This window comes from Pagrus major, chromosome 1 (assembly GCF_040436345.1).
Source record: "Pagrus major chromosome 1, Pma_NU_1.0".
Lineage (NCBI taxonomy): Eukaryota > Metazoa > Chordata > Actinopteri > Spariformes > Sparidae > Pagrus > Pagrus major.
This window is the reverse complement of record NC_133215.1, coordinates 35,314,169-35,332,805: the sequence shown is the minus strand read 5'-3', so window position 1 is coordinate 35,332,805 and position 18,637 is coordinate 35,314,169. Positions and strand designations below refer to the sequence as shown.

The 18,637-nt window shown below is 39.1% G+C and overlaps 2 protein-coding genes across 3 annotated transcripts in view; both read left to right on the top strand.

Annotated features, from left to right (window-relative positions):
• The window catches only part of galnt7 (UDP-N-acetyl-alpha-D-galactosamine: polypeptide N-acetylgalactosaminyltransferase 7), a 20,306-nt gene extending 10,560 nt beyond the window's left edge, over window positions 1-9,746 (top strand). Inside the window, exons 7-15 of one of the 2 annotated variants that reach the window (XM_073476658.1) lie at window positions 1,158-1,340; window positions 2,952-3,069; window positions 3,163-3,285; window positions 4,156-4,271; window positions 5,276-5,378; window positions 5,523-5,621; window positions 6,945-7,073; window positions 7,240-7,270; window positions 7,828-9,746. In XM_073476658.1, the coding sequence (XP_073332759.1) occupies window positions 1,158-1,340; window positions 2,952-3,069; window positions 3,163-3,285; window positions 4,156-4,271; window positions 5,276-5,378; window positions 5,523-5,621; window positions 6,945-7,073; window positions 7,240-7,270; window positions 7,828-7,934 (1,009 nt within the window). In that variant the 3' untranslated portion in view covers window positions 7,935-9,746. Of the gene's footprint in view, window positions 1-717; window positions 901-1,157; window positions 1,341-2,951; window positions 3,070-3,162; window positions 3,286-4,155; window positions 4,272-5,275; window positions 5,379-5,522; window positions 5,622-6,944; window positions 7,074-7,239; window positions 7,271-7,827 lie in introns of both variants that reach the window. The other variant, XM_073476666.1, reaches the window with a different exon arrangement.
• Window positions 9,747-10,596: 850 nt separating this feature from the next.
• On the top strand, window positions 10,597-17,740 carry saraf (store-operated calcium entry-associated regulatory factor). The gene is made up of 7 exons (XM_073476559.1): window positions 10,597-10,760; window positions 12,254-12,432; window positions 14,254-14,452; window positions 14,539-14,823; window positions 15,065-15,218; window positions 15,330-15,427; window positions 16,688-17,740. Exons 1-7 carry the CDS (start codon window positions 10,694-10,696, stop codon window positions 16,711-16,713), a joined length of 1,008 nt encoding a protein of 335 aa, XP_073332660.1. The 5' UTR covers window positions 10,597-10,693; the 3' UTR covers window positions 16,714-17,740.
• The last annotated feature ends 897 nt before the right edge of the window (window positions 17,741-18,637 follow it).

Sequence of the window (18,637 nt, the reverse complement as noted above, 5' to 3'; positions counted from 1 at the left end):
ACCAGTCCCACTGGGCCGAATAACTTTTCCCGGGGGAAAACCTGTCTTGTTTGTTATGACTACATTAAATCTGCTTTTGCTTGCAGCTCTGAAACCTGAAACATTTTTCTGCCAGCTGAGCGAGAGGTTTAAAGAAAACATCTACATTGATTTTGTTCATACATGTTCAGCAGTAGTGTTTTAGTACACTGTGGTATGTCTGACCACCTGTGCCATTCTATAGCATGCATACAGTGTATTTATGGATGAAAGGGTCAGATCACAAGTGCAAATAAGCATCACTCATCAAGACACTCATAAGAGATGTCTCCACTATCAATATACTAATAATATTTATCAATACCACAGTATTGAGTACTGTATCTGCTGAGAACAATTAAGGTATTGTATATTCATCAGGAATCATCCTGTGATATGACATGCACCTTAATTTGCAGTGTATTTACCACCTCCTGCAGGGCTCTAACAGTGGTTTCAGTCCTTCAGCAGTGTATGAGCCACAGAATTGTTAGGTCTGCAACACTTCTTATCATAATACAGAACAAAAATGATGTGCTGTCAGATTTAGTAATGACTCAAGACATGTCTGAGCTCTATCTTTTCAACAGGGCATCAAAAGGAATTCACTCGCGTGTAGTGTTCAACTCATCATCACAGCCCAAAACAGACACAAGTGTATGTTTTTGTATGTGCGTGTGTGTGTGTGTGTGTGTGTAGGACAGTGTGTACAGTGCCACTGATAGACTATATAGATGGTAATGAGTACAGTATGGAGCCTCAGCAGGGTGGAGATGAGGACGGCCTGGCTAGAGGAGCATGGGATTGGAGCCTGCTCTGGAAGAGAGTACCACTTAGCGAGAGAGAGAAGGCCAAGAGAAAACATACCACCCAGCCCTACCGGTACACACACAGCAGTCAGCATGCTAACATTCATACCTGTTCTGTTTGTGTCTCCATCTCCCATCCCTTCATCCCACCTGTCCTATCTCCACTGTGTCTCGCTCTGTCTTGGTCTCAAATACCCCACCCCATGTTTTTGCGTTTTCACTGGCATTGCCATCCGTATTTGCCTGTTCTTTTCCTGCATGTACACCATCCCTACAAATCCCCCCCCCCCCATGTATCTTGTATGCATGGTCCCACCCCTACTCTGTCAGAACGGTGTGTACGGTGCCTCTGATCGACTCCATCCACGGCCAGAAGTTCACCGTTGAGCCCCAGGGTGGAGGAGACCAGGACGGCTTTGCTAGAGGAGCCTGGGATTGGAGCATGCTCTGGAAGAGAGTTCCTCTGGGAGACAGAGAAAAGACACAAAGAAAAACTCGGACTGAGCCATATAGGTACAGATGTCTGACTAATCTGGACAGCTTCAACACAAAAGACAAACACGTCCCAACTAACTGTGACAGATGCTAATGATGTATGACAATACCTCAACTAATTTAAAGAACTGCTAATCAAAAACCAAGTGGTCAAAAAATACAGCAAATCATCTCATGGCAGCAATAGAAATATTAATAGATGTTCCTAAATAAAATTATTAAATATTAATAGATGTTCCTAGAACATCTTAATTAATGTTGCTTGCAAAAGAGTGACAAAGTCTTATTCAGAGGAAGCTGTTGTGGTTGAATGGGTCAAATACAGGACTCTCACCCAAGGGACCGGGGTTGTATCCCATTTGGAACAAATTGTTACACTGCTCACTTACTGTTTTTATAGTAAATTCGCTTATTATTTCTCTTTTTTCAGTTGTCACAGTTTAATTAGGCTTAGGCAACAAAAATACTTTGTTAGGTTTAGGCAATACAATTTCTTGGTTAGGTTTAGGAAGCAAAATACCTGGTTAAGTTTGGGAAACCATGATTTGGCTTAAAATAGATAATTTCACAATGTTAACCATGTGCTACAAATGATAACTTCTCCCATGTGCATATTTTTCCGGCCTATTTTCCTTGTCACAAAGCTATGACATTACAAAAATTTGATTGGTCAGCTGCTATGACAGCCCTGGAGCAACATTAATTACGATGTTGCTGGAAAAACACCAGCACGGCGATATCAGACCATGCGTATGGGTACCACCAGTTGATCTTTAATACCAACTCTTATTATATTTACATTTGGGAAACTTCACATCTAACGCTTGCTGCATAACACACCTAACCAACTAAACCAACTAAATGTGATGGGGAGTAGCTTACTACTGTCCTGTCCACTGACTGCCTCTGTGCTTTAATGTTTCTACTATTTGGAGTTAATATTTGTTTTGTGGGCCCAGTTTGTTTCATTTAGTGTGATTTATGGGTGCTGCTTTTAGTCTGACATTCTGATGTTTTCAGTGTAAACTATTAAGGGCAATTTAGCTAATCATTTCCAGTGTTTCTGTTAGCCTGCTTGAACCACAGGGAGTTGGTCTATGACAACTTAAAAGCCTCCCGAGAGAAATGACGGATCCTACTCTAAAAGCTGTGGGAGTGGTTGGTTTGTGTTGGGACATTTTTTCGGGTCTACAGGGGTGCTTCTGGTGTGAATCGGGTTCGGAATGGGGCACCCTCATCCCCACCATCCCCCAATCACTTTCTCATTCATCATGTCTCCCTGTCAGTTTTTCTTTCTCAGCGTTGCTTTCACTAATTCTCATCATGCTTGGACTTTGTTTCTCTGTCAGTCTGATCTCATGTGCTCCTTGTTCTCATTGTTGTTATTAATACAGTAACTGACTGACTGAAGGCAATGCCAGTGTTTATGCAGAAGCAAACTGTTAAATGTCTGATTTTATGACCAAGCTGAAAAGAATAGACGAGAAGAATATTGACTTTTACAGATCCCAGGAAAACAGAGTAACCTTTAATGTGAAGAATGATGTTGCAATGATGCACCTGTTTTAGTGTGTGTCTTTTATGTATGTTTCTGGATGTGGATGTGTGTGTCTGTCTTTATACCTGTAGGTCTCCAGCCATGGCAGGCGGTCTCTTTGCTATAGAGAGAGACTTCTTCTTTGAGCTGGGTCTGTATGACCCTGGACTACAGATATGGGGAGGAGAGAACTTTGAAATATCATACAAGGTAGGCAAGGAGTAGTCCAGTTTGTACACTGTGAGACTGAATGATCTCACTCACTGTTTAACCATTAATGTACATTTCTCTGTGTATATGTAGATCTGGCAGTGTGGTGGCCAACTGCTCTTTGTACCATGTTCTCGTGTTGGCCATATCTACAGACTTCAAGGATGGCAAGGCAACCCTCCACCTGCACATGTTGGATCGTCACCCACTCTGAAGGTAGAATAGTTCACGACTACAACTCTGTGTGTAAGCATGGTTCTATCTGTGCCCACTTATTCTGTTAAGTGGGCATGTGCACAAGCAGTGTCTGAAATTAACTTTTTGACTCACCTGCCAAGTTGACTGGCAGATGAAAAAAAATTCACTGGTCAAGCAAATGTTTTTCTGGCCAAAATAAAGAATGTTTTGTTTGTGTCATAAGTGCATTAATTTCAGTACATTTCGTTCAGATAGTATGTAAGTATGAGTAAGGAATACTTGGATACAACCTTAAAAAAGAGACCAAACCTATAATTATTTTCAGAAATTGATCAGAAATTGACCACAAAAAGTAATCAATCAACAATACATTTATACATGTTGCTCTGATTGGAATGTTACAAATCTCTGTGTAGACTGCAGTAAAATCACGCTCTCAGTGAAGATGGTGATCAGCCCAAATATTTTATTAGTACATTCCATCTCTCACCTTAATTTCCGTCTTCATGTTACTCTGTCACCCGCTGTGGCTCTAGTAGAAAAACGTCTGCACGGTGGGAAATCTGACTGAGGTGTGCACACATTTTTTCATAAACATCAGTTTATGTGTGGATAATGGTGTATGTATGGAATTTTGTGAGTATGCATCTGGTGTGCAGTTATAGAGCCACTGCAGCACCAATTGGGTGTACTGTAACATCTTACATGTAGTCCACTCCTCTCAACACTTGTATATTATGAGGTGTAATTAGGCCAAGTAAATGTAATTGGTTATAACAGCATATTTGTCATGCCACATGAAGCATAATACTGTGTGTGTGTGTGTGTGTGTGTGTGTGTGTGTGTGTGTGTGTGTGTGTGTGTGTGTGTGTGTGTGTGTGTGTGTAGAACTATGTTCGGGTGGTGGAGGTATGGTGGGATGACTATAAGGACTACTTCTATGCCAGTCGTCCTGAAACTCTCACTCTAGCCTACGGAGACATCAGTGAGCTTAGACGCTTCAGGTATAACACACTGTACATACAACTACATATGCATGCTTTGTGTTTTATTTTTGGTAGATATTTGGACTTCTAATCCTTTGTCTTACCTGATCACACTTTTCCATGTCGCTGACATTTTCATTTTACTACTACAATTACCCATCTAAAGGCACCTGTACACTGCCTCAGAATCAGCAAAAATCGTAGGATCACAATATCACACTTGAAGAAAAGTCCACAGACAGCCGATTTGGAACTTTGGCAACCAAAACTGGACTGTATCCAAATTCTGACAGTATCACAAAATTAGGACCAAATCTCGACAATGTGAGTGCTGCTACGACCTACATCTACAAACCCACCAATCAGAATATTGCATGAAAAAACACAGAACATAAATACAGATATACTTGCCATGACCAAAGGTGGTTTAGTCATTTAGATACATTTTCAAAACATGAGCGGTGGAGATGGATGACACATGTTGATGATATGTCTCTGCCTACGCTTACATTTACACTATAGTTCACCACATAATGATTGCACAACCTGACATGCCTCGAAATTGATGTGATACAGTCTGACACAACCAAAACTTTACCAGAGCCGTCTCGCTCATTGTGACATTGAATGGACTTTCGAAGAACTTGGAAGTGTTGGACAACACCGTGAATAAGCTTCACTTATAATGTTTCATAAGGAGAAATGTCTGCAACGACGTTAAGTTTTTATACTTGAGCTCCTTAAAGGGTTAGGAGAGTCTCAAATCATCAAATTGTCAGTTTTAATGTTTCAGAAGAGACATTCACACATGAGTGAGCGTTTATATTTGTTTTTGTTTTCCTGGTCATATCAGTTTCCCACTGAAGTTTCAACATTTGAAATAATAATGAAATAAGCAGAAACTTTTTTTTAACATTTTTTAGAAATGGTTCTGAAACTCGTGTATTATTAGCTCACAATAAAACTAAGTTCACTGGTTGTAAATGATTGTTTTGCTGTTTGTTGGCTGAACTTTTTGTCAGGGAGGAACATCGATGCAAGAGCTTCAAGTGGTTCATGGAGGAAATAGCGTATGACATTCCAATGCACTACCCTCTGCCTCCTAAAAATGTAGAATGGGGAGAGGTAGGCACTCACAGACACACACACACACACTCACAGACACACACACAAACACATACACACACAACATGTTGCGTAACTGTTTCTTTCATGGTTGTTAGATGACTCCTTTTAATCATTTTGTGTGTGTGTATCCTGTCTGTGTAGATTCGGGGCTTTGAGACAAGTTACTGTATCGACAGTATGGGACACACCAATGGAGGCAATTTGGAAATAGGACCTTGCCACAGGATGGGTGGTAATCAGGTAACGAAACAATGGGGCTTCTGCAACAACATGGAAGTGGTTCTGGTCCGCGCTCCTGATTTTGAGCAGTTCGGAGCATTCTGACACAAAGCCTGTTGGTTCTTAGCTGGAATTAGAATATAGCAGCTTTACCTTGACCTGAAGTATGAACTGAAATGGACAGTCATATCCTTGATCCAAGGGTTCTGCTCAAACCTGGTGGAAAAGTGGGCTGGTTCACTAGCCCATGGTTCCAAGATTCTTAATCAGAGCTGGTTTAAGAAGCTAATTATGTGGAAAAGGGTTATCAGTGTCTCAATTGGTGCATTGCTTTATCTCCTGTAGCTCTGTTCAGTGCAGATGAAGATGATCTTGATCTGGTTTGGTTCGGTCTTTAGCTTGTAGGGAAGAGTATAGTAAACTATATGCAGCCTATCTGATGTACTTGAGACAATAAAAGTCCTTTCTTTTTCTGCCCCTGTCTTAATTTGCCATGTTTAATCAGAAATGAACTTTCCTTCCTGGTTTAAACACTTACAACTATTTATTGTAAGAGTGTAAGAGTAGTATTTGTTTTTATCCGACAGGTTATTTTCTTCTTCTCTCAGGTCAAAGTGCGTATAGCTGTCTAGTGTCTACCACCTAGTCTTTCTGTTTTACTTGTAACTACCACTAGGAATCACCAGAGTCACAGTCCTTTCTTTATCTTACAGATTGCAGCATTTCAAGAAACATGTCAGTGAGCAAATTATTTAGCAAAACCTAACACAGACACATTTTTTGCTTAGTTCGTACAAAACAAAGCACCAACCAACTCTGACGCTGTGTCCGAATCACTCTGTGTTTGCTTTATGGCACACTACATTCACCAATGGTTACCATTTAGCTGTTAGAGTTAACATCATCTCTAATATGATACGGTAATTATGATAGGAATGTTCCATCAGTCACAAATGTCCATAGATACGAAATGAACAGAGGTTTTGTTCTCTCTTTGTGAATGTGAACCTCTGCAAATGAATGCGCTTTTATATGGACTGTGTGTCTGACAGTTTCTTCTGCCAGCTTGCAGGTTGGGTTCAGAGTTAAGAGGGAGTTTTCACCATGACTTGGCTTTCAGTAGAGTGATGGTTGCTTTCTGGAACGGACTCCTGATAATGTTACAGAATCCAAAGAATGCAGATTTTCCAGTTTTTTGGTGGCTGTGGTCAAGTTTTGCCTGATGGAGATTTCAATGAAAACACTGACGCAATTAACTTAAGGTGTGTGTGTGCGTGTGTGTGCGTGTGTGTGTGTGTGCGTGTGTGTGTGTGTGCGTGTGTGTGTGTGTGTGTGTGTGTGTAGTTGTTCCGCATCAATGAGGCCAACCAGCTGATGCAGTACGACCAGTGCTTGACCAGAGGAAGTGATAATTCAGCTGTCATCATCACACACTGTGATCAAAACCAGCACACTGAGTGGAAGTACTTCAAGGTGAGACATGCACACAGACAGCACACACTACTGACCAAAACAACAAATCTCTTCTTTACTTGTATTTGACTTTGCTCTGTTCATCAGCACACTGATCGATCTGAGACAGACTAGACAAGAATAAACCCACTGCCCCTGTTTTTTCTGTCTTTCTCTGTCTATCTAGGATCTCCATCGGTTCACTCATGTGCCAACAGGTAAATAAATACATTATTTTTGATATGGAAAACTGTTGCTGACAATCATCATGTTTCCAGTAGAGGAAAGATCAGGAAGTCTTCATTTTGATGAAGTTATTTCAAATAACTACAGTTACTGACTGTCACACTCCTGCTAATGTGGTCTGTAGTACTGTAGTTTGAACTGGAGCCGCTGTCATCCAAGTGGATGTGTATCCATGTCAGTAACAGCTGATTAGAAACAACTTGCAGCACAGGAATGTCAGAGATACAGAGTGGTGTGCAATTTGCTGTTGTATTTGGTGTGAATGTGTGCATGCTTTTGTCTGTTTGATATAATTTGGTGAGACCGTAAAGGTGCTAATGGACACATTGTGCAGTTGCTTAAACTAGATGAGCTCCAATATCCAAAAAAGATCCATATTGGAGGCCACCTCCCACTCAGTAAGGTTCTCCTCCAGGGATCTGTATGGAAGGAGATGTAAGGGAAATTAAATATTCCTCCTGTTTCTGGGGACTTCTGCAACAGGAATACCAAACACTAGTAGTAATGTTCATCTGTGTTCTCCTAACAGGGAAATGTCTGGACCGCTCCGACCTGCTCCACAAAGTGTTCATATCAGACTGTGACACCAGTAAAACCACTCAGAAATGGGAGATGAACAACATAGTGGCTGTATGAAGACGGCAGGGAGCTAGGAGTGACTGTATGAGGACATACACACTGATTAACATGCGCCAAGAAACACATCCATGCTATAAGTTTACAGATATCTCATACTGATACTGTCCTTTCAAAGAAAACATGTTTTTGATATGAGCTAGTCAGTGTCAGTTCACCTCCGACATAATGAAGCCAGAATGGTCCAATAAAAAGATACTAAGTATCAATAGTTAACATCTTCAACCCAAAACTGTTAAGTATCGGTATTCGGTATCAGCCAAAATCTGCCTTTGTCAATCTCTGGTCCATATGCTCATGCATTATACCAACACATACACTCCAGATGGTTGAAGAAGAACTGGCTGAAGCAACTAGTCCTCAGAATGACCTGTTGGACAAACACTGAACTGGAAACATGTTGGGCTCTGTCTCTGTCTTTCATTGTGTTTACACGTCTCTCTCTTCTTTTGGGCTCTCAGGTCTTTTCTGAACCACTACACTGATTTATGAAATTAATCACTTCAATTCAAACTGTTGAACAGTCATGCTCTCATCGGACATTTTCAATCAACTGTTAGCCAAACTGATTAACTCACTCACCAAAGAGTCCTTTTTAGTGGTGGAGGATTCAATCACATCATCAGTATGTTTAACCAGGTGAAGTGTTGGTACATACACTGGCTGGCATCATGTTTGCTTCTGTCTGTGAGTCAAGGACAGATTTAGGCTCAAATAGTCAAGAACAAATCATTTGATAGATGTATTAAAGAAAGAACACTTGACATGTAAAATTGACAGCCTGTAAGTCTGCCATCTGCTTCTTAAAGAGCCATCAGGCAAATGTCAAAAACAAAAAGGTGACCAAAGTAAGAGAGGCTGTCCTCAGATCACAAGGAGGTATAAATAAAGCTCCTACAGGCACATGCTGAACAATTTACAGAGGACATATTGTATTATATTTATTTTTTCTTCACATTTGCACTCCAGAGTCTGTGAAGGGAATTTAATAACCCAAATTCAAGTGCCACTTTTAGCTTGGAGCTAACGCAGTGAGCTAACAGGCTGAATTTGGTTGTTGAATAGGCAGAATTTAATCACCACACTGTATCAAAAGCCTGACCAGGGGGAAAAAAAGCACGGAAATGACAAAGCCAGCAATGCTTGTGTCTTCCTGCATCAAGCTTCATACAGCGTTAGTTTTTCATTCCGAGTGGGCCGTGCCTGACCATGTCATGCCCTCCCACAAAACACTTTGAAATGGACAACAGCATGGATAAAAGTAACTATATTTTCTTAACTTTGATTGGTTGCTGATTACTTCTCTTGTCTTCAACTGACCTAAATCCATCTTCATCAACTTCTACAAACACTAAGATGCTTTAGAGGGACTTAAACATGTTGAGAGAGCAAATCTGTGAGAACAGTGATCTGCCTGCCTTACTGACAGTCTTGATGAGTATTTCAGTAGCTGACCAGTTGACTGTGAATTAGTAACTGCCTGTCTGAAAAGGGGGAGGGATTAAAAAAATGCTGGATCATTGGGGTGGGAAATGATACCAGTGAGAAAAAAAGACTTATTTTTGGGAAACAGCAAATGAAGAAAATGTGACTGCTTTTTTGTTTGTTTTTGCAAGGGAAAAGGGTTTGGTGTATGGATGATCATGTATGCAATGTTTTATACAATGTAAATAGGTTTCTTTGTAAAGACGATCATGATGCATTTTGTGAAGGGCCTTGAATGATGTTGTAAATATCTAACTTATAGCAGAGTTTTAATATGGGTTGAATAGTGGGTGATGGAGCAAATAAAACACCTGATTTTTATTACTACCACTGTGTTTTCTTTGTTATTGGAATTTCAGAGGAAGTCACTGCACTTTGAGATGGTGCTGGAGTGGGGTCATTCAATTCAATTAAAAAAACTTTATTTGTCCCTGGGGGGCAATTAAAGGCATGTGGAGTAGTTGTACACAGATGTTGAGGTCATAGAGGGTCATGCATACTATGACACCACAATGTCCCATGGATAAGTGTATACTGTATATGTATACCAATCTCCAACCTGTCAGCTGTCAGAGATGCATCATGGGAAATGTAGGCATCATGTTTTGTCAAGGATGAACAATTTGTGGAATTAAAAGGACGTTATCCAGTTTTAACATGTTTGTTGTACTTGGTAATGTGTAACATCTAAAGCCTGAAAAGGACAAAAAAATCCAAGTGACAACCTACAGCCTCCAGTCAACACATCTGGATGTTGCCATGCATTACAGTAACGGACCATACAGGCTACCTTCAGTTAAGGGCTTCAAGTCCAGCTGTCAACGTAAGAAACTCAAGCCTTCCATTAACTCTTAGTTGTTTTTGAGTCTTATAAGTGTTCAGCAAAAGCAGTAGTCAAGTACCTTAATAATGACCAGTATTCCTACATTTTTCACCTTGTGTACTCATATTTAATAACAAAATACAGTTGAAAGTGTTACATAAACAGTATATTTGTATAGAAATGCCATATTACATCAGCACAGTGAGTGACTATTTTTTAAAGCCCCTACTTATTACAGATTTCATACATTTACATCATGCTGTACTCTGAGCTCAGAGCCTCTCTCTCTCAACAGTCGTGCACGTTTCCCATTGGTTGTAGCGACAGGAAAAACAGATGACGCAACACGGAAGTAAAGTTTACTTGTGTTTTGCTTTCACCACAACTCAGGGTTAAACGTAACGCCGACATTTTATTTAATCGTTTGTTGAAATTGTAGCACAGCAAAGTCATGAAACAGTTTTTTACAGTTTTATTGCAGTTCTTGTTGCTCGGACACACCAGGAGTTGGGATGACGGTAGGTTTGGCTTCCGTGGACTTTTGCTCTAGCACCTTTTCAATGTGATGTCGGAGTTGTGTTTTATTCACAGACAGACGAAACACACGACTTCCGCTCACAGCACAGTTTGGAAACTAAATGGCAATTAAAATCTAAAATAAGTTATTCATAGCTGCCAACTTTCACACGGATAATTCAGAATAATTCAGAATGCAAAACGGAGCATAGTAAACATAAGAAAGAGACCCTGCAGGTGTATCTATAGCGCTGCTAACACTGATATTTACCTTAGTCTCACAGTGTTAGCCAGCCTGATTGTGGTGTGTAGGACGCAGCAGTGACACTTGTGCTCGGTAGTCCTGTACTTCCTGTCACGTCCTGCCAGTTTAACTCACATTTTGACCCACCTGTGTCAATATTATAATATCAAGTACATTTAGATAAGTACGTCACGGCTAAAATAAACTGTAACTACTACTTATAATAACAATAATAGTGATGATGATGACGACTTACTCATTTTTTTATCTCTTCAATATCTTATATTGAAGAGATAATATAATATAATATTATTTATATATATGTATATATATGTGTATATATATGTATATGTATATATATATGTATATGTATATATATATGTATATGTATATACGTATATATGTATATATATGTATATGTATGTATATATATGTATATATATGTGTATATGTATATATATGTGTATATGTATATATATGTATATATATGTATATGTATATATATGTGTATATATGTATATATGTGTATATATGTATATGTATGTGTATATATATGTATATGTATGTGTATATGTATGTATATATGTATGTATATGTATATATATGTATGTATATGTATATGTATGTATGTGTATATATGTATATATATATATGTGTGTATATATGTATATATATATATATGTGTGTGTATATATGTATATATATATATGTGTGTATATATATATGTGTATATATATATACACACATATATAAAAAGTAAGGAAATTTGCATTTGGTAGATTGTTTCTTTGTTGTAACAATGCTTCTTGGCAATAAATCTTATACCGTTGGAAAGCCTGTTTATTTCCCTTTTAAATGGTGCCACATTTGTAAGGAACATGCATTTGTGGGATGAGCAGTGGAGCGGAGTTTTGTTCCACATTATGGATACATCTAATATATTTTATTTTTATTGGTGGTTGTTGTATAGCACATTATTACATGAGAGGGTGTGCTTTACCGTCATTATTGTCACTTCAGTCGTGACAATAATGATGGTAAAGCACACCCTCTCGTGTTATAATGCTTAAATAAACAGGCTTTCCAACGGTATAAGATTTATTGCCAAGAAGCATTGTTACAACAAAGAAACAATCTACCAAACACAAATTTCCTTACTTTTTGTGCTATGCAGGAGCTTTTCCGTGTTTCCAAATTGATTTTTAATCTTATAATGAAAACAAGTTTTTTTTTCTCTTCTCTTCACTGCAGGCAGTGTGCTGCTGCGGGATGTCCAGGTGTTGACTCTGTACAAGGGGCGCTACACCACAGCGAGACGCTCCCACCCTGTCCCTCAGCTTCAGTGTGTTGGAGGCTCCGCAGGCTGCCATGCCTTCGTCATGGATGTGGTCCAGTGTCAGAACAAAGGCTGGGATGGAGTGGATGTACAGGTGAGGAAGGAGATGAGGTGGAGTATAAGATTTGCTCTGAGTGGGGCTGGAACTATTAATTAGAATGCAGATTATTTTCTCCAATAATCATTTAGTCTACAAAGTGTCACAAAATAGTGATTAATGACCATCACAGCTTTCCCAAGTCTAAGCTGATGAATTCAAACAACTCATTTCATCAGACAGACTGTCTAAAACACAAAGAGCTTCAATTCATGGTCATGGGGGGAAAATATCACTTTTAAGAAGCTGCAGCCAATTAATTTTTGGCTTTTTAGCTTAAAAAAGCCTAAATGATCATTTGTTTGTCAAAATAGTTGACTATGTAAAATAAAGTTCTGGTGGTAAATTCCTCATTCAGCACCAAAGAAATCTGAAAAGAACAAAACAGATAAGCAGTGCCTCCAGCTTTGTCATGCATTGTAACCAGAGACTGGTAATCTGTCAGGCAGATATATAACACAAAAGTAGTGTAATCAGTAACGCATTACTCTACAAGGACGGTAATACTGTAAAGTAACTTATTACTGTCAAGTTAAAGTAACTAGTAATCTCTAATACATTACATTTTGGAAATAACTTGCCCAGCAATGATCCACATATATGGCATGTCAGCCTGTAACTAACTAATTGTTAGTTGAGAATTGCCAAAGGTCAGTTTGAAGTCATGTAGAAACAGCATGTCCATCAAAAAGTTTGTCCACCAGAGAGATCTGATACGTTGATAATTACACTGTAATATGTTCTGCTCAGTACACAGCTTGGTCACAACTCTTTAAATGTTTTTACACATTTTTGTTGGGCCTTTATAAACTCTCAAATATAGATATTGGCACCAGCCTCACAAACATGGTGTGAGTCAGGCTATAACTCAAACAAACCAAATTTACTGTTTGTCAGTGGGAAGCAAATGAGGGATCTTTTCCTTGTTGCCAAACCAGTCACTTTTATTTTGGGGTGGGCTTCATTATGTCAATCATGGCTTCCCCTTGGTGCTGCTAGTCCAGAGTTTCATTCTTGTTTTCCCAGAGTCAGAAATTAGTTGAAAAAAGTTTGAAATTATTTAATAATATATGTGTATTGAAGAACTAGGATTAATATTTTCCCTATATTTTATGGCATCACACAAGCTGTAACTTGCAAAAGTCCTGAACCCAATGAAAAACACTCGTTTTAGATATCACACATAGAAAAACAGTACAACTATCTACCTTTGAAATAAAAGCTCTGAATGTAATATTATAGCCAGTGAGTCAAGTATAAAAAATATCTACTTTCAAAAATTATTAAATGATGATGAAGTAACATAACATCATTAACATGTTCATATATCTGCACTCTGCAATGAATTTTCTATCACATCTAAGAGTTTCAAATAAATTAAAATAAGCCTTCTTGGGAAATGAAACAGTTAGAAATTATATATATATTGAGATCTGTGGCACTCAGGTTTTTATGCAGGACCAGAGAACATCTACTTGTGACAGAACTACAGTGCATTAATACTCCACAACATTATGTTGCAACAAAGGGAATTTTTGAAAATTAAATATTCTTTGTTTAGCTAAAATTCAAATATTGATTATTAATTTGATTACCATAACCATTCAGCAACAACTATTGTAATGAATACATGTTTAAATGAGAAAACATAAATGATAAGTGAGGCTGAAAATACACAAACAAAGAATCAACATGAATTTTCTCAAGAAAATCGATGCCATGAACTGGGAGGCCCAAGCTGAATTGGTATGGAATGACCCAATAAGGGTTTTGAATATTATGGTCAAAGGTTGTAATTTCCCTCCTTTTCCCTCACAGTGGGAGTGTAAAACTGATATGGACAACAAATACAGATTTGGTCGCATTGAGGTGAGCTGTGAAGGCTACAGTAACCCTGATGATGCCTACATACTGAAGGGCTCCTGTGGGCTGGAGTACACACTGGAACTGACTGAAGAGGGTCGGAGGAGGACTCAAGGCAGCTGGGGTTCCCAGAGTGGATTCAAGGGATTTGGAGGTGATGGATTGATTCATTAAGCTTCATCTCCACACAAGGACTACATATTAAAAAAAAAACATTCTCTTTCTGCTTGTCTGTCTCAGGTCTTGGGGACTTTGCCTCCAGTTTCTTCAGCGGTTTCTCTGGAAAGAAGCATCAACATCAACAGCACCACCAGCAGAGCTCGTACCCATCAGGTGTCGAGGACTCAGGAGGCCTGCTGGTGGTCGCTGTGCTTCTGCTCTTAGCCTACGGCGTCTACAAGATGTTCCTCAGCGGGAACATGGCCCAGCAGGGACAGGATGCCGGACAGGCTGGTTACCCAAGAGATAATCACTACGGCTCCACTGCAGGACCTCCACCCCCAGGATTCAAACCTGATTACACAGGTAGCTGATGCAGAATGAAACAGTGTAGATAGAGCAACAACAGACGCCTGGTTTGCACTGCATATTCTGCTTGGAAAACAAGCAAATTCAAAGCATCTCTTTTTTAGGGAGGTTGTGCAAGATTGTAATTTTCTTTTCTCTTGTAAAAATAGCTGGATACTCGCTGTACTATGAAAATATATGAAAATAAGACTACAGCTACCTTCCTGAAACATTGAATTTGTTCTGCTTTTGTGTTCAGGCTATTCTGGTGCCAATCCTGGCTACGGTTTCCACAGTGACTACACACATGGACAACAGTACCCAAGAGGACAAGCTGCTCCCGGCACAGGCGGAGGCTTCTGGACCGGCATGGGGACGGGAGGGGTGCTGGGATATCTTTTTGGTCGTCAGAGGTGAGTGTAGAGATGAAGAGAGAGAAATGAGTGAAAAAAGACCAATATACCAAAAGTTTACATGATTCCACTCAGAGCCTTCATGTTGTTCTTGCTGTGTTTGTTTTCTAGAAGTCAGCCCCACAACTACAACCACTCCAGTTACAGTGGCAGCAGAGCTCCTCCTGCTGGAGACCACTCCTCTTCCTCTGGGACACGCACTGCTTCAGGTAGAAGGACTACATGTTCGCTAACAGAGCCACACACAGACACGTGTATGACAATAGATGGTCAGTCTGAACACACCCAAATATTGATGAAAAGATTGTTGGTGACACTAAATATCTAGTTGACTTATTGCCTTTAGATTGTTTGTTTCAGGGAAACCTGAGTTTCCTGAGACTATGAGCAGACTTTATTAACATCACCCACCCCTATGAGCATTACTATTGTGGCATCCAATAGACCTCCTAGAGACCTCCCTTAAATAGAGTGTGGATGTGATAGGTTGGTGGTTCCTAAACGTTTTCTTCAAATGCACACACCCACACGTCTTTTGCTTGCTCCTATAGAATTTATTTTAAACATTGAATGTCAATAATAGAGAACTGCAACTTCAGTGTGACATCTTGTTGAAAAAACTAAATAAGAAAAGAACACTCTTTATAGTGGAAGCATTTGAAGTGACACAGTATCATATATCTTTTCTTTGTTCTGTGTATTGCTTTAAACGGATGTTCTCAAAATCTCCTGTACGGTTTAATATAGTTTATAATACTGCAGCTCAGTGAGGATACAGAGGTTTAATATAGTTTATAATACTGCAGCTCAGTGAGGATACAGAGGTTTAATATAGTTTATAATACTGCAGCTCAGTGAGGATACAGAGGTTTAATATAGTTTATAATACTGCAGCTCAATGAGGATACAGAGGTTTAATATAGTTTATAATACTGCAGCTCAGTGAGGATACAGAGGTTTAATATAGTTTATAATACTGCAGCTCAATGAGGATACAGAGGTTTAATATAGTTTATAATACTGCAGCTCAGTGAGGATACAGAGGTTTAATATAGTTTATAATACTGCAGCTCAGTGAGGATACAGAGGTTTAATATAGTTTATAATACTGCAGCTCAATGAGGATACAGAGGTTTAATATAGTTTATAATACTGCAGCTCAGTGAGGATACAGAGGTTTAATATAGTTTATAATACTGCAGCTCAGTGAGGATACAGAGGTTTAATATAGTTTATAATACTGCAGCTCAGTGAGGATACAGAGGTTTAATATAGTTTATAATACTGCAGCTCAATGAGGATACAGAGGTTTAATATAGTTTATAATACTGCAGCTCAGTGAGGATACAGAGGTTTAATATAGTTTATAATACTGCAGCTCAGTGAGGATACAGAGGTTTAATATAGTTTATAATACTGCAGCTCAGTGAGGATACAGAGGTTTAATATAGTTTATAATTGACTTTCAGGTTTTGGAGGAACCAAGAGAAGATAGGAGCTGTGGAGGTGGACAGATTCTCGACAATGGATGGCACTGACAGAGTTTGAACTGGTGCAGTACCAACAGACAAGCTGAGAAGACCCTGTCTTCACACTGAGATGAACTTGTCCAACAGTAACATCACTCATCAGGTCGCTTTGATGTCAGCTACTGACAGGAAGCTCTTGTTTTTCTGTGAATGTGTGGTTTGAGCTTTAGCCTGAAGGCCTTGTTTTTGAAGAACATTGTATGATGACCGTTTCAGTTTTTCATTGTTTTTTTAGCTAAGATAGACATATTTCAGTGGGAATCCACCCTATACATTTTACTTGTGGTCTTGTAGAGGGGATAATTATCTCTCCGAAGTCTCTTCTCTATGGACACTTTAGTATGGTCAGTGCTTTAATTGACTTCACCTGCAGGCCAATACTATGCTTTCTGTATTTACATTTACATTTAGGGCATTAAGCAGATGCTTTTGTCCAAAGCGACTTACAGTAATTCATACATACATACATTCATACACTGATGGCGGTGGCTGCCATGCAAGGTGCCGACCAGCACCATGACACTTCGGCATTCAGACCAGGGGAATCAAACCAGCAACCTTCCAATAACAAGATGCTGGCTCTACCCTGAGCCACAGCCACCCTTATCATTGAATACTCAGTTCAAATGTTTAAATTTTGATGCTTATTAAGAATCGTGTTAGCTGCAACAAGAGCAGATACAAAATGGCAAATTATGGTAATCGTGAATGATTCACTCCCACATCCAGTGGGTGTGGGAGTGAACAATCAGGGAACATAGGATGCAAACAAGAAGATACAAAACAAGATCTGGACACGTGCAACACACAGGACAACTATAAAAAGCAATAATTAGTTACTGGTTATTTAGCACCTAAAACAAAGTTGAAGTGGGAGGATTCATTCAGAAAGTGTACCTTTTGTGATGATTGATTAATGCACTCCAATCTTTCAGTCTCAAATTGGGCCTATTATGAAGCTGTGTGGAAAATAAACTTCCTTGTTAAAGCCCATTTGTTTTGACTGCTTTATTGTTTGCGTTGCAGCAGATTCTGTAGTGTAAAGGACTGCTTTCCCAACTTTTCAATGATTATAATGCAGCTGTGATTAGTATCGTTTCAATACTGATACCCATAGCTGTCATTTACAACAGTAAGGCTGTCCCTACCACTTTTTGAAATGGCAGATTTAGTCTCCATCACTTTTTAACAGCATAATTAGTTTAAATTGTTCAGCTTGCACTAAGAAATGTTACCTCACACACCAGGATGCTTTGCTTTCCATCAAAACCTGCTGAAACAGGCTGCTGCAAATTTATTTTAACCAAGGCCTACAGTGCACTATAAAGCTAAGCAACAGTCTACAACATGTGCAGGGAATCTCTTATTGTTCATTAGATAATAGATGTGATCAGCATACACTGTAAAATCAGAATGTGATACATTAAATGGACTGACTGCCAGAATAGCCTGAGGTTCGCAAACATATTAAGATCATTGCGTCTTGTTTGTTGGATTTTACAGTAGCCTCCATAATGAGATAGTGACTTACAGGTTTTCCTCTTGGACATGGTGTAGTTTGAGGTGCTGTAAGTCAGACTGCTGCACAGTTGTTTAAAAAAAGCGTGGCAGGCTACTGTACTTTTCTTTGATTGATTATCTTGTGCATTTTATGCCTAGTATTGTCATAATTCCAACTCCAGAGTAACCAAGGCTATGCCCTTTGGAGGTACTGTTTTGCATTTTCCCCCCACTGTATCTCTGTATCTATCTGCTCTGACGTCAAACTGATCTCCACATTATATACTGTATGATTAAGGCCATTTAAAAATGTTTTTTTCAACTGAGCCCCGATGTTTCCCAAACTTTTCAACACAAAGTTTTATTAAGCCTAGAATGCTGGATTGCATA

What these genes read in the sequence shown, in the direction of transcription:
- saraf (XM_073476559.1), top strand. Translation starts at nt 10,694, where the DNA reads ATGAAACAGTTTTTTACAGTTTTATTGCAGTTCTTGTTGCTCGGACAC. An exon ending in CACCAGGAGTTGGGATGACG is followed by an intron (nt 10,761 to 12,253) that starts GTAGGTTTGGCT and finishes TCTTCACTGCAG; the next exon opens with GCAGTGTGCTGCTGCGGGAT. An exon ending in TATCTTTTTGGTCGTCAGAG is followed by an intron (nt 15,219 to 15,329) that starts GTGAGTGTAGAG and finishes TTTGTTTTCTAG; the next exon opens with AAGTCAGCCCCACAACTACA.